Source organism: Desmodus rotundus, chromosome 9 (assembly GCF_022682495.2).
Source record: "Desmodus rotundus isolate HL8 chromosome 9, HLdesRot8A.1, whole genome shotgun sequence".
NCBI lineage: Eukaryota > Metazoa > Chordata > Mammalia > Chiroptera > Phyllostomidae > Desmodus > Desmodus rotundus.
Window position 1 is genome coordinate 100,856,068 of NC_071395.1, and position 15,138 is coordinate 100,871,205.

The 15,138-nt window shown below is 57.9% G+C and overlaps 1 protein-coding gene across 9 annotated transcripts in view; it reads right to left on the reverse strand.

The window, feature by feature from the left end:
- Positions 1-2,892: 2,892 nt before the first annotated feature.
- Positions 2,893-15,138, reverse strand: part of CACNA1G (calcium voltage-gated channel subunit alpha1 G) — a 61,918-nt gene continuing 49,672 nt past the window's right edge. For 6 of the 9 annotated variants that reach the window (XM_053911609.2, XM_053911607.2, XM_053911606.2 and 3 more), the window contains 10 exons: positions 13,475-13,626; positions 12,657-12,766; positions 11,854-11,987; positions 11,484-11,554; positions 11,280-11,358; positions 11,067-11,188; positions 10,415-10,759; positions 5,455-5,632; positions 4,989-5,158; positions 2,893-3,873 (listed from right to left, as the gene is read on the reverse strand). In XM_053911609.2, coding sequence (XP_053767584.1) covers positions 3,154-3,873; positions 4,989-5,158; positions 5,455-5,632; positions 10,415-10,759; positions 11,067-11,188; positions 11,280-11,358; positions 11,484-11,554; positions 11,854-11,987; positions 12,657-12,766; positions 13,475-13,626 — 2,081 coding nt within the window. In that variant the 3' untranslated portion in view covers positions 2,893-3,153. Of the gene's footprint in view, positions 3,874-4,988; positions 5,159-5,454; positions 5,633-7,370; positions 7,506-9,602; positions 9,747-10,414; positions 10,760-11,066; positions 11,189-11,279; positions 11,359-11,483; positions 11,555-11,853; positions 11,988-12,656; positions 12,767-13,474; positions 13,627-15,138 lie in introns of all 9 variants that reach the window. The other 3 variants (XM_053911605.2, XM_053911614.2, XM_053911613.2) reach the window with 1 other exon arrangement.

Sequence of the window (15,138 nt, forward strand, 5' to 3'; positions counted from 1 at the left end):
GACCTTGGGCAAATGTCTCTGAATCCAAAGCCTCATGGGAAAATGAGAGCAATGGTACATCTCTGGCTGGGGTGTTGTGAGGAGTAAGTGAGAGACTGCAGATGAGTCTCAGATTTGTTTTAGCACTAACTCAGCTCACTCCTCTTCCCAGTTCCCCTACACCCAGACAGACATTTTCCTGGAGTCTGGGGGTAGAGAAAGCATAAGCAGCCAAGCCTGAGGTGGGAGCCTGCGGCTGTTGACATAATTTCCTCTGAACCCCCAAGGAGAAGGCTGAGAGCAGAAGTGCCAGGGTAGATGTTCTTACCTCCAAAAGCCCCACGTCCCTGAAGCTCCTGGCCAGTTCCAATTCTGTCCCCTTGGGGCCCTAATCCAAGACCTGCTGCCTCCACTAGCCCTTCCCCACCCCCAGCCTCCTCAGACCCCTCTACTCCCTGCCCCCAGAGCCCAGGCGCAGAATCAAAAAACCACCCACACAAGCATCGTGAGGGTAGCATCGCTGTTATTATTACTACTGTTAATAAGATCCAGCAGAGGCATCATTTCCATTTCAAAACCCTTTTAATGGGACACAGCAGTTTCCATCATCCATGAAGTCTTTACATTGTTGGGGGAGATGCCACAATCCCTCCCCCACCAGATATTCACTTTGACTCTGCAGGGGAGGGGGTCTTGGGCTGGAATGGAGGGGACACGGTGGCAGCCCAGCTGTCTGGCTTTATCTTGACCCAGAATCCTCCAACCATTAGAAGAAAAAAAAGGCTCAGAACCACCTCCCCAAATCCCCCAGCCTTATTAAGGAATAGACAGCTACAGAATTCTATAAAAATATAAAACTTAATCTGCCTGCCTAGCTGACAAAACTAGGAATTTTATACAGTTTTTCTTAAAAAAAAAAAAAAAAAAAAGGTTGTTTTTACATACAAGCACCATCCCCTCTCCCCACCCAGGCAGGACAGAGAAAAAAGAATCTGATGTTACTACAGGTGTTTGGATCAAACCTCAGGGGGCTCAAACCAGGTGTTTGCTGTGAGGGGTGGTACCATTCCTGTCCACGTTAGGAAGCACGAGGTCGGAAACATGAGGTTGAAAAAAGCCTCCAGGTTCAATGCCTAGCGGTCTGGCACCCTCCCCCCACCCCAAGTCTCACCCTCACCCCTCTGGTCCCAGGTTCAGACAGTGGTGGCTGTGAGGGAGGGCTGTCAGCTGCTGTTGAGGTTTCAAGAATCCTGGGGTTTGAAGGTGCTGGGCATGTCCAGGGGAGTGTGTTTGGGGTGGGTGTTTGTGGGGGGCTGGCAGGGAACATGCTGGCTGAGCCTGTGGCACTGCCTTTTGGCACTAGGGTTTCGGAGAAGAGAATACTGCCCGTGATAGCACCAGAAAGGAGATTCTGGGCCATGCTGCCAGCCCCGCCACCTCTCCCCTTTTTCCTTTCCCACAGGGCCCTGTAAATACCTTTCAGGTACTTATTCATCACCCCAAAGGGGCCAACTCCTTATTCAGCAGCCTGGCTTCCTGACCCTACCAGTTCCACTGGGAGGTCAGTTCTGGATACCTGGCCCTGGCCCCCTCGATCTGGGAGGGTGGGGGTTGGGGGCAGGCAGCAGCCTGCTGTTTATACAGTTTAATCCCATTGCCTGCCCTCACGGGGCCAGTGACAGCAGTGCTGGTCAGCACCGCACTCCCTGCCCCCAAAGGGGGAGGCTGGAGTCCAGACCACTCAGGTCACTCCTGCTGAAGCCTGGGAAAAGAAAACCCAGAAGCACACCAGCCCACAGCTCTGATTTCAGCAGCCGAAGCTGCTTCTCCCAGCCTCAGTTGGCCCATTAACCAAAACAGCTTCATTATGCCGATTTCTAGCTTTCAATGTGCGGCTGATAGCTGTCAGCAGAAATAAGAGTTAATCTGGAATTACATTCACAGAGCTGCCTGGCTCAGAGGAAGCGATAAAGCTTTGACACAAGCCAAAGTAGATCCTATCTGCCCAGGCTTCCCCTGGAAGGGGGGCTTCTCCCCTCCTCCCAGGCTCCAGGGCAGGGGGTGGGGGACTGAAAGGTTGCAGCAGCCCTTGGGAAGAGGCACGTGGCTTCTCTCTCCCTCAGACATGGACACACACACACACACACACACACACACACACTCATGCACTAACACACACACTCATATACCCATTTATACACACTTATACACGCACACAGATCCATTTGGACACACATGTGCACCCATTCATGCACACACATCCACTCATACACACACATCCACACGCATCCATTCACCCACACACCCATACACCTCCAAACTTACAAGCTCACACACCTACATGCAGAGGCAGCTGGGACCCCTTCCCTCCCCACCACCCACACCCCACCTCCAGGAACCCCTCTCCAATGCCGTCTGGAAATGCCTAACTGTCCCTTGTGCTTTTACTCTGCACCGTGATTAACTTTTTATTTTGGAAAATTACTTTATTATATAGATATAGATATGTATGTATGTATATATAAAAAGGTTCCATTTCATTTGTAAAATCTTATTTTTTTCTTTTTCTCTTTTTTTTTTTTTTCCTACAGAAAATGATGACGAGGTTCAAGGAGAAAATAAGTTACATTGCAGTTTCCAAAATGGCTCTCGCTCTCCGCGAAGATGGGCCACCGTCAGGGCTGTGATGCACTCGCGGTCCCAGCTTGTGCTTTGCAAGAAGAGGGAATATAACTAGACTGGTGATTTTAGGTTAAAATAGCCAAGAGACAGACGCCTTCGCCTCAAAAATATTCTGAGACACATAAAAGTAGAAGGAAACAAGTCTCTTCAGTCACAAAATGTCGTACATCCCGCATATACTAGATTCAATTAATTTAATAAAATAGAATATACATAGAGATTCTGCACAAACGTATTGCTTTCTCCCAACAGCTCCTGGTGTCGGGAACCTCAGCTGCACTGGGCCTCTCTCCTTCCGCCGGGAGCCAGGGTGGTCGGGCCACGCTTCCAGCTCTCTGGGAATCCTGCTTTTGCCAGTGCCCAGTGCCACTGAGGCAGGGAGGAGCCCCTCCTCGGTCTCCACATGGGACTTTTGTCAGGAATATAGCCCAGGAGGAGGAGCTAGGATTTGGCACCCAGTGGAGAAAGGTGAGTGGGAGAGTGGGGCAGGACTCAGGGGTCCAGGTCTGCCGGGTCAGAGGGTAAACCGGAGACACCCAGCATGTCTTTCTTTGGGGAGGGCGAGGCAGCCATGCTGTCAGGGGGGCCAGAGGCCGAGAGATCCTTGGAGTCGCTGGACGGAGCCCGCCGCCGGAGGCAGATGCCAGGGCTGGGTGGGGGCCGAGCGCCCTGGCTCTCTGGGGGGTCTATAGAGATACTGGGCGGACTGAGTTTTTTCTTGGGCCGGCTCCCTGGCCCCCCAAGGCTAGAAGGGCTGGGGCCCAGGTGGGCTTGGGAGCCGCTGTCCAGGCAGCTGACAGCAATGGAGTGCCTCCTCTGTTCCTCCAGCCACGACGTGGGCCGGCGCCGGCAGCTCTGGGCCTCCACGCTGTAGCACTTCTTCAGGTCCCGCGAGGACGGGGGCTCCTCCTGGCTGCCGACCGCCAGGAGGTCTCCTGAAATCCAGCTCAGCTCCGTGTCCAGCTCTAAGCTGCTCCTGGCCTCTGGTGGGCTTTTGCCCCAGGTGGACTCTGGGCCCAGGCAGGGGACTGGTGGGTGCGTGTGCTTCGAGATCTTGCTCTGGCTGCGGGAATGCTGCTGCACCTGGGTGCTCAGCCGGCCCCAGAAGGAGGCGGTCCGGGCCAGAGGTGGGGACGGCCCGCTCGCCTCTGACAGCAGATCCTCCCTGCTGCCCAGGCCCTGAACATCCAGGGAATCAGTCCTTATTGCTGCCTGTATAGGGTGGGGGGAAGGCTCAGCTTGGGGGCTTCCTCTCCCCCATGAAGTGTCCCACCACTCAAGCCAGATAGCCCTCTCCTCCCCCTCCAGGGAGCTGCAGGACCACCCCAAACAGGGCTACCACGCCAAGCAGGACTACCAGTATTTGCTCTTATTAGGAGATGGGGGCCATGTGCATCCTGTCCTCAGCCTCCCCCCAGCCCCAAGCCTGCAATTCTCAGTCCTGGGGACACAAGAAAGCACCAGGCCAGCTCTGCTCCCCAGCTAGCTCCTTCAGGCCTCCCTGCCTCCGCCTAGGCTCTTGGGCCTTAAGCACCCCTCAACTTTATGGGCTCGGGTCCTGTGTGATGTAGTGCCTGGGAATCTCTACCCTCAAATGCATGGACCTCTTCCTCTTCTTTGTGCCCTGCCGCCCCAGGCACACGAACATCCCAGTGCCGTGACTTTAAAGATCTGAAGGGTGTATGTCTCTGCTATTAGACCCTGAGCTCTGGAGGGCAGGGCTGTCTCATTTGTCTGTGTTCCCAGGGCCTGGCACACGCAGGCTGCTCAGGGCACATTTGCAGGATGGATGAGGGTAGAGTTGAGCAGATCCCCATATGGCCATGTGCTCACGTAAAGGCACACACAGCGTGGGCTGTGGGCTTGTTGCTGGGGGACAGACAAGCCTCACCTGGCTCCAGGAGCCTCTGCTCTGTGCCCCTGGAGTGTGGGCTCTGGAACGAGGGCACCTACAGTGTGCCTCGGGCCTCTTAGCTACAGAGAATAGGGAGGCAGCTCTGAGTCGAGGAAAGGGAGTCAGAGGCCTGTATAGGGTGGCTCTATCCTATAGAGCTCTATCCTGGGCTCTGTCTCCAACTTCTCAAGTGTTCCTGGGCAAACTTAGCCCCCTCTGGCCTCCAGGCCTCCTCACTGAAACAAGAGAGGGGTGCAAACTCCAAGAGGGCACAGCCCACTTCTGCTTTGTTTGGCACTGTGTCCCTGGTACCTAGTGTGGCATGTCACTGGCTCATAGTAAATGTTTGCTGGGAGAATGAAAAGTGGCAACTAGGATTTGCAGCAGAGAAGCTAGCCCCCAGGCCCACGCCCACCTCTCCACAGCTGCTCACCTGGCGCCTAAGTGGCCTCTGAGCCAAAGGGGAGCGGCCCGGAGGGGGCAGCTTGGGGATGGTGCTCCAGGTGGGGGCGCTGTGGGGCTGGAGCAGATGGGGTGCATCTTTGGGAAGCTGCAGGATATAGTTGGTGTCTGCTGGTTGGGAGTGAACAGACAAGACAGAGCCTGTGGGGGGCGGGGGGCCAGGGAAGGAGGAAAGAGAAGAGCTGAAAGGTCAACCAATCTGGCTCCCACCTGAGTCCCCTCCCTTTTCCTCTCCCTCCCCCACTAGGGTCTCTACCCTTATCACAGAACCCTCACCCTGGTTTGAAAGCCCCCCCCCCCCTCAAGCTGGGTGCCTCCTTTCAGGTTGGGGGCTCCTCAGAAGTAAGAGACAACCTCTTTTGCTGCCTCATTTCCCCCCCAGGTCAAGGAAGGGGTCCCCAGTGTGAGCCCAGCTGACCTGCCCGCAGTTCCAGTACCTGACTGAGCTTTGGGGAGCCCCCAGCTCCTGTGTCCCAGGGACCCCTCAGCAGCACTTCCATCCCGGCACATGTAGCTGTCGTTGGGCAGAGAGTGCGTCCGGCTGACCCCAGACTTCCGCACAGTTAGCAGGTCTGGTCCCAGCGCGACTGGCACCTCCTCCGGGTGGGGCACCATCTGCAAAAGAAACAGGGGAGGGAGGTGGGAGGAAGAGGGGGCATCCAGATTGGGTAACTGAGGCAGAGCTGGACAACAAAATGCAACAGCCTCCCTCCACCATCGCCCCAGGCCCTGGCCCCATCCCCTTCTCGGACAAGGTGGTGAAGGGGTGAGTGCGGCGGGGCAGAAGGGGCAGACACAGGGAGGAGGCCTCCACACGGGGAGGAAGGACGTGGGAGGGGGCCCTGCCCCCAGAAAACCATCCACACTGCAAACCTTGGAGCCTCCCGGTGGGGATGGCGGAGGGGTGAGGAAGTGTCCAGGGGAGGGAGAGCAGCCCCCAGCCCCCAGCCCTGCAGGTGGTTCAAGAGCTCATTCTCAGGGGCCTGTGTAGAGGGCGGAAGAACCGCACTGGGGGATTGAAAGCTAACAGCATCCCCCTAACCCCCCCCCACCCCCCGAAGCCGGGGCTGTGGGGGAGGGGGGACTGGGGAGTGAGGGAGGTCCCTCCCAGTGAGCCCTAGACTTGGCAGCTGGGAACTGCCTGCAGAGAAGAGGCTATGTCACCATCCAGTTCTTTAAGGCAGCCTCAGCACACAGTCCCGGGCCTGGGCTGAGTTAACATGGGCTGAATGACAGGTGAACACCAGGGGATGTCACAGCGGGCTTCCTTCCCCACCTGTCTCCCCACTTCCCTTTTACTTACACAGTGGGGGAGGGCCGGCTAGTACAGGTGGGGGTGAGGTGGGGGACAAGGCCTGGGAACTGTGGACTCAGGCCCTCCCTTTGTGGACAGACTGGGGGCTAAGGATTTTTTTAAAAATCTATTTCAAAGAAAGGCAGTCATCAGCCTTTGACCCCAGCCCAAGGGAGACAACATTTGCTCCCATAAGATTTCTCCATCCCCCCATCTGTTCCTAGTTCTCAGGGAGGCTATAGGGTCCTCACATGGGCCCAGCCAATTGAGCACCCCACCAGGCCTGAGAATGGCTGTGTTGAGACAGTCTGGATCCTTTGCTTCCCGCCCCCCCCCCCAAAGCCCAGGTCCCATTTCTGCACCCACCCCAAGACCCCTAGGGACCCCAGCCCTGCTGTGAGGAAGGGGGCCCCAGTTTCCTCTTTAAGTCCCAAGAGAAGGGAGAAGGACGGGAGGAGGGGGCTGCTCACAGTCAGAAGGGACCAGGAGTCAGGCAAGGGTGGAGATGCTGTCAAAACACAGAAGCCCCCCAGGACGCAGGGACACACAGGGACAGTGACAGAGGAGACAGAGACAGGCCCCCAGGTGGAGACGGGCAAGGTGGTGGCAGCAGAGATGTGGCTCTCCCCCACTACAGGGTGGCGGGTGGCGGAGGGTGGGGGCGGTGGGAAGGAGGGGTGCAGGGAGGGGGAGGGCTGGCTTGCACAGGGCTCCAAACTCAAAGACTGATTCTGCAACTTGGCAGGCCCCTTGGTCCACTGCCTGATGCCACCTCTGTTTTGGGCTGGGCCACTCTGGGTGTCTGCGTTAACCCTTTCACACTGCTGTGGCTGGGCCCTTCTCGGGCAGGCCCCACTTTAATTTCATCTAATTTCTTTGTCCACAGTGGGGGACTTGAAAGACCTAAGAACGGCCGGAGCACCGGGTGCCTGCTGGGGTGCCTGCTGCTCGTGCCCCTGCGTGGGGGCCTGGGGGCAGAGTGAGGGGGGTGGGCCTGGAGCCCTGCAGCCAGCCCAGCCCCTGGGGAGGCCGGGGGGCAGTGAGGGGCTGTGCATGTACATTGCTCTCCGGGGCACTAAGTAAGAGTGTATGAGTGTCATCAGGCAAAGAGTCATCCGTCAGAGCTACAGAGCAGGACGGTTCAGACACAATCTCTGACGTCAGAGACAGAGCCTCCATCTCAGCTAGAGGGATCTAGACAGGGAGAGAGATGATCAGGCATAAGAAACCAGGACAGCGCGCACCCTCGCGTGTGCACGCACACACATGCAACACACACGCACACACGCTCGCACACAAAGCCCCTCTTTCCCCCCTTTCACAAAGCACAGGGAGAAAAGGCCTCCCTTCGCTCTCCCCCCACCCGTTTCCCAAGTAAACGGAGAGCTCCTCCCCTCCCCCCACTTCAAACCCACTCTGATCAGAGAGGCTGCGGCAGGCACCAAAGAGCCAGAGCAAACACTGACAAAGCGGGAGACGCAGAAACATATTCTAAAGATACCCCAGGAGCCTAACAGCCCCCTCCCACACCACCACCACCCAGGGCGGCGCGGGATGGGGGAGGGCTTTCGACTCATAAAGATACCAGGAAAAATAAAATAAAATAAAAGGAGAAAGGCCAGCAAAGCGCCTCTCTGCTCTCAGCACAGACAGAGTGGCGTAGGGGGTGCTGGGGACAACGCCGCCAATCTGACGACTGTTTTCTGCCTAGTCTCTCTGCTTCCAAAAGCCTGGCAGAACTTGGCCTGCCCCCAGATTCTGGCTTCTCCCCTCCTGGGCCCTCCTCCGCACAGCACCCACTCTCTCCAGCTTGGGTTCTGGGAGATGCTCTCCTCCAGCCAGCCTGAATTGGACACACCTGGGTGGGCCGCCACACCATCTGGCTGTCTCACCTGGGATCTGCAGAACTACAGGACCCTGGGGGACCTACAGGACCCTGGTGGGGAAGACTGGGGTCATCCTTTCCAGGTGAGCTGGCAGCTCTGACCATTTCTCACCACATCCTCTCCTCTCCCAGCACCTTTGTCCGTGAGCCTACTTCAGGATAGGAGGCCTCAGGAAGGACTTGCTCTCCCTCTTATCACTCTGGGTCAGGGGCATCAAACTCATTTTCACCGGAGGCCACGTCAGCCTCCTGGTTGCCTTCAAAGGGCGCAATGTAACCTTTAGGACTGTATAAATGTAACTACTCCTTAACAGTTAAGTGAGAGCTCGGCACTGCCGCTGGGGAGAAACAAGGTGCCGGGCCAGATAAAACACGGTGGAGGGCCGGACTCAGTCCACCGCCCTTGTGTTTGCCACCTGTGCTCTAGGTCATAGCCAGGTTCAGGTCCCTGTGGCCTGTCTGAGACTGAATCCTACCTAGAGTCAGGAATCCCGGAGGCAAGGCCCCTTCCCCTGTGAGGATCAGATGCCTGTCACCTGCCTGCCTGCCCCTTCACCCATCAGGGCCTGTGGAACTCTAGGCTTTTCTGTCTCCAGTTGGTGCCTGTTTCCTTGCCTACACTGGAGGCCTACCACAGCCTCCGACCTAGGAGAGGGATGGTGGGGTGCTCCAGCATGTGGAGGGGGTCAAGGGCAGCCAGACAGGTCGCAAGGAGAGAGGAGGAGGACCCCAGAAAGCAGAAGATCCATGTTTAGATGGGGCTGGGGGAGAAAGTCACATGGCATTGTGGGAAGGGGCCGGGCTTAGGGAGGAAGCCGAGTCTTATGTCACATCGGAGGCCCCAGGACCTGCTCCCAGCTGGGGCCTTCCGTTCCTTCTCAGGACCTGGCCAGATCCACTGGCTCTGACAGCACCCATCACACCCGTACAGAGGACTGGGCGTGGTTGCTGGTTTCGGAGAAGAAGCAGACTGTGGCCTAAGACATGTCCCTCAATGGGTCCCCTTGCCACCTGCACTGTCCCTAGAGGCCTTTCTCCCCTGGATCTGGCACCTCACTTCCTCCACTCCCTAAGGTCACAATGCCAACTGGTCTTCTGCTCCACCCTCCTCTTCTCTTTCAGGTTCTTCATAACCAGGGCTCTCTGCAAACCCGGACCCCATCCACCCTCTCACTGAGAAGTGTACTCTCAGCATCCCTATCTCCCAGCCACATGTCCCAGAGACCCATCTCAGGCTGAGCTACACCTGGGTGCCTCCTGCCAAGCCCAAAGCTCAACGGAGGCCCTGAGGCTGCTCTTTCTCCAGATACCCAGTGAGCAGGATACACCCCACCTCCCCAGAAGCAGGCACAGCATGGCACAGCTCGGCAGGGTCAGGGGAGGGGGCACAGCACGGGCACAGTAACCTGTGGGTCGGAGCCGCCCGCGCTGCTGGCTGGAGGGAAGGCAGAGGGCTGGCCCCATGGGCCTGCCAGCTCGTCCATCAGCTTCAGCTCCCCCTCCAGGGAGCCCTGGATCAGCAGGGATATGGTGTCAAACAGCTGTCTGTCCTGGGAAGGACCAGCCCGTAGGGGGAGCCGGAGAGTCAGGGAACAGGGGTCAGAGGGGCAGTGACGGGAAGTGTCGTGGCGGGGGATTGACCAGGGACACAGAGGGAGAAAGAGGACACACACACACACACATACACGTGCACACACAACAACAGAGACAGGAAAAAGGAGGGATGGGGATGGTGGGGAAGAAGGAGGGATGGGAGGAGGAAGGAGAGATGGGAGATGGAAGATAGAGCCCACGGAGAGAGGGCAAAGGGAAGAGATCAGGGAGAAGGATTGAGATGGAATCAGGCAGGTGGAGGGTGGAAAGGGAAGGGGTTTGGTAATTGGGCAAGGGTAAGAAAGAAACAGGAAGGAAACAGAAAACTTAGCCTTGAACCTAAGAGCCAGGAAGGGGAGGCCAGGTCTGGCTGGAGGCTCAGGATGGACAAGCCAGCATGTATGTGGCTCTGGGCAGTAGGTGTGGGCTGCCATCTCTGGGGATGGGCGGGGGACGGCAAGCCCCTCCATATCCAGGCACGTGCAGCAGGAAGACCCAGGAGACGCCCTTGGGTCTGTCGGGCTGCCCGCTCCCTATACACGCCACCCCCCACTGAGCCGCTGGCCATCCGTCCCACCTGTCTCCCTCCCCACACCCCTTACAGCAGGTGTGGGTATGTGCTCACCGTGGGGTGCTCCAGGGAGTAGCAAGAGGCTGCACCGGCGTGGGTCCCAGCATGCGGGGCCCCAGGCTTGGGGCTGTCAGGGCCCTCAACCCCTGGCCAGAGGAAGGGGCTGCCCAGTGGCGAGTGGGGCTGTGGGCTGAGCGTCTTCATCTCTAGCTCCAGCTCCGCCTCCAGCTCGGCCTCCTCCTTGGCCTCCTTGTTGCTCTCCTCCAGGTGCTTCATCAGCACGGCGATCACCACATTGACCAGCACAAACTGGGCCGTCAGCACGAAGGAGACGAAGTAGATGGGGGAGATGACGGTGTTGTAGCAGGTGGACTCCTGGTCGCAGTCCCGGAGGGTATCCTGGGGGAGGTGGGTGAGAGGGGTGAGGCTGGGGGGGACAGTGAACGGACCTGTCATGGGAAATCAGGCCACCACAGCATTGGAAGCTGCATGTCTTGGGGGAAGGGGGGCATTGGACACTGGCTTGGGAAGGGGGAGGCAGAGCACGTCCCGGGGAGAGGGAGGCCCGCAGTGCTCTGGCATATGGGGACTAGAAGGGCATGTGCTTTTATCCACCTCTTGCCAAGGAATCTTGGCTCAAGGAGTAGGGCTGTCTCCTTGGAGCCTGAGCCAGCCCTGGGGGTACCCCACTGCAGGGGGCTCTCACCTTCATAATGCCATTCCAGTTGTCACCTGTGGAGACTCGGAAGAGGGTCAGGAAGGCCATGCCGAAGTTGCGGAAGGTGGCATGCCGGCCCAGGCCCTCACAGGGGTGCGTCTCGTCGCACTCTGGAAGAGGGGAGGGGAGAGAGACCTGAGTTAGGCCGGGAGGCCCTAAGTCCCCAGCTGTGGCTCCTCCACCTTCCCCTCCTCGACTCACCCAGGTCTCCAAAGAGCTCCACGCCCAGAGCTGCAAAGATGAAAAACAATAACATGAAGAGGAGTCCCAGGTTCCCCACCTGGAAAAGAGGAAAGGAATGGAAACGGCGCCGCTGGGTCTCCTGGCCAGCTTCCCTGAGCCCCCACCCCTTTGGAGAGCACCCCCTCCCTGAGAGGACCCCTCCCGCCCCCACCTCCCAGCTACCTGGGGCAGGGCCTGCATCACTGTGTCCAGCAGCGCCCGCATGCCCACAGCCATCTTCAGCAGCTTTAGCACTGCAGAAAGGACAAAGTCGTGAGCTGGCCCCTCTGGGTCTCAGGTCACATAGCTGGTGGGGCCAGGGCCAGGGCCGGGGCAGGAGGATGGTCAGCCCTGGCCGGCAAGGCTTCCACGGCTCCACTGCCACCCTCAGCCCAGCCCCCAATATTCCCCTTTGGCAGAGGCTGAGAGAAAGACCCACAGAAACCCACAGCCGCCCAGTCCCTGACCAGCCACCAAACTGACCCCTGCTCTCTGACCCGGGGCTAGCCACCCCGGGAAGGCAAGTGTGGTGGGCAGGCAGCTAGGCACTGACCTCGGGCGATGCGCAGCACCCGCATGATGCGGATGATGGTGGGGTTGATGGGCAGGGAGGCGTTGACCTCGATCTCCTCCAGCGTGATGCCCATGATGGAGAGCAGTACAATGGCCAGGTCCAGTTGGTTCCACCTGCAAAGCCCAGGACACAGACCCCTGAGTGTGGGGTGGGGGCACTGAGGAGGAGGAAGTGGTTTAGGCTACAGAAAGGAAGGTGGAGGCTGGCCGGTCCAGCCGCCCCACCCCGCAGAGAAGGCTTGACGTGTCTCTGCCCACCTAGCCAGTCAGTGGCACAGGCAGAGCTACGACTTCAGCTTGAGGGCCTCTGCTTTTCACTGTTATTCATTTGCCTTTTCATTTAGCACTCATACGGTGTTTGCTATATGCCAAGCACTGTTTTAAGGGCTTACAAATAGGAGCTCTTTACAACTCCGGGATGTGCACTCTATTATCTCCCATTTTACAGATGAGGAAACTGAGGCACAGGGCCATTAAGTAACTTACCCAGGGTCACCAGTTTCTAAGTGGTGGAGGATTCAAGTCTGGTTCAGGTGGTCTGGCTCCAACCTCTTCACTTTTATGCCCCAGTCTAGGCCACACTGATTTCCAGCTGCCAGTGTCCCCAGGCCCTGTCTGGTCAAGTTCCCTTCCTTCTCTCCCATCTCCCAGGCCCTGGATGTCACACATCCCACCCCGCCATCACCCCTGGGTAGGTTCTAGAGTAGAGGTAAAACTCAGGAGTCAAGATAGGTCTTCAGGCATTAGATCCTTCCCTAGTCCCACACACGCCTCTTCTGTTACCTGTCCTGGAAGAACCGGCGGAAGCCAAAGGCCACGAGTTTGAAAACTGACTCCAAGACGAAGATCACGGTGAAGATGTAGTTGCAGATCTTCAGAGCCTCATCCAGGATCTGGCAGGGGTGGGGCATGTCGGGTAAGGCCAGGGACGACACCTGTCTCCTGCATCATACCTCCCAGATCTGGGAGACAGGGTGAGCCTAAGAGGACCTTTCCTCTCTGTTCTCACCCTGATGGCTGGTCACTAGTTACTGCTCTAGGAGAGAGCAGACCCTCACTCACACACACATTGCAAGCTTTGTGCTGAAGAGTCTCTGTCCTGGAGGGATGCTGACACCACAGGACAAATGTGCTGGCAGGCACAGAGCGCAAGAACTGGGAGGGGCCTGGTGCGGTACCAGGTCAACACCCCCATTTTACAGATGGGAAAACTGAGGTCTGGAGGGTGGCTGAGGGAGGCTGACCTGAGAAGTGGCAAGATCAGTGGTGTTTTGGAGCTGGACATTCATAAGAACCTATGCTCCGGAAGGGCTAGCCCCAGTCTGCCTTCTTTACCCTCGAAGGTCCAGAGCCCAACGCAGGGTAGGCACTCAATAAGAATATGCTGGGGGAAGAAATCAGGTACTCTACTTCCAAGCTATGTGACTTGGATCAAGTCATCTAACCTCTCTGAGGCTCTGTGTCCTCATCTGTGAAACCGAGACCTACCTCCAAGGGTAGTCAAAAGGGGTACAAGAGGAACCCACACAGAGCGCCCAGCTCACACGGGGCTGGCCTCACCCCTGAGGTCCCGCAGCTGTTAGGGTCCATGTGGCTCCTACCTGGGGCTGCTGGTAGTGCTCCATGGCCATGGTGACCACGTTCAGCCCAATGACACCCGTGATGAAGAGATCCAGGTAGTGGCTGGTACACAAGTGGTGGACAAGCAGCCGGAAGCGGGAGTAGTCTGAGTAGTAGGGTTTGCACTGGGCTTCTGGTGGGGTGGGGAGAAGAACAGCAGAGCCATCGGGCCCTGACCCCTGTGCCCCCTCCACCCACAGTCCCTCACAGCCACCAGCCTCTAACACTCAGCTGAAACATTCCAGTATCATTAGCACCCTCACCCCCCATTTACTTCCTTCTCAGGCGCCTAGGGGAGCTCTCTCGGCATTGCCCCTCCAAGCATCTGTTCTACTGGCTACAGTTGGGTGCAGAAGGGGTCAGGACATGCAGAGCTCCCCACCCACATTAGACACCAGGTGAGCCCCCACCCTGAGGCAGCCTCCAAAATCCATCAGCCCCTCATAACACCCTTGACTCGGTGTTCCGCAGCCAGGCCAGATCAATAAGATGAAAAACAACCGGTCTTATCAGGCTCAGAGGCAACTCCATTGACAGAGAGCGGAAGGCTCTTGCTCCTTTGCCAGGGGGAGCGGAGGAGATTACACAGAGCTGGGATTTGGAGATAAAACCGGAGATTGGAAATTGGACATCTTGGCAGCCTGCACTGATCCCTCTGAGGGCCTCTGGGAGGAGGGGTGGGGGGTGCAGAGCCTACTTCTCCTGCATCCTCAGGTGAGGCGGGGCAGAGGGGAGGCCACAGGGCTCTGCTCTGTCTCAGGCTCACCCGGGAGGGCCCCACCTGAAGGGCTCACCCAGTTTCTAATGAGGCGCTGCCCAGCCTGCTCCTGGGTGTCAGGACGCGGTAGACCGCAGGCTGGGCTGAAAGCACTGTCTGAGATCTGGCAAGGCATGGCGTTTCTCTTGCAATCACTGAGTCGCTTAGTTACAAAAACCGTGGTGCCAGAAAGTTGGCCTGCCAAGCAGGGAGAATACATCTGAGGGCAAGAGATTGCAGGGGGCCCCTCCTCCAAGTGCTGAGGAAAGGCCAGGCCAAGTTGGGGATACATGTCGTCCAGGGGTGGTTGACAGATTGGTCTCCCAGGCAGCCATAGAGAAAAAAAGAGGCCCCCCCACGGGAGACTTGGGCAGCCTCAGGTCCCAGACAGCCCTTCCCCCTCAGGAAGTCTAGGGCGAAAGCCAGCCGGCACACGCCGCAGCCTCTGAGGCCTGTGCCGGGGTGGCTGGCTCGGGCAGCAGGAAGCTATGGGCCCAGGCCAGCTCAAATGTAATTGTCCTTTCCCATGCAGAGGACTATGGACCAGAGAAGTAAACTGAGGCAGAGAGCGGCCTGGGTGGGCCCCCACCAAAGGCCGAAGGAAGAAGAGTACCCAAGAGCCACATGTTCAGCCTCGCCGATGCCACCCTCCAGCATCAGCCTTTGGGTGAGGACAACCAGGGGGCGACAGGTCCAGAACATTCTGGCACACCATAGGGTGTGTTAGTCCATCTATTCACTTTTAGACGTGAGCCAGACAACTGTAGCTCTGTTTGCTCAGGTGGCCCTCCTGACCCTCAGGAGGGTAGGAGGGCACAGGCTTGGAACAGGGGACAACATGAGGTCACGGGTCCTCCACAGTGCGATCATGGAGGGTGGACCAGGCGA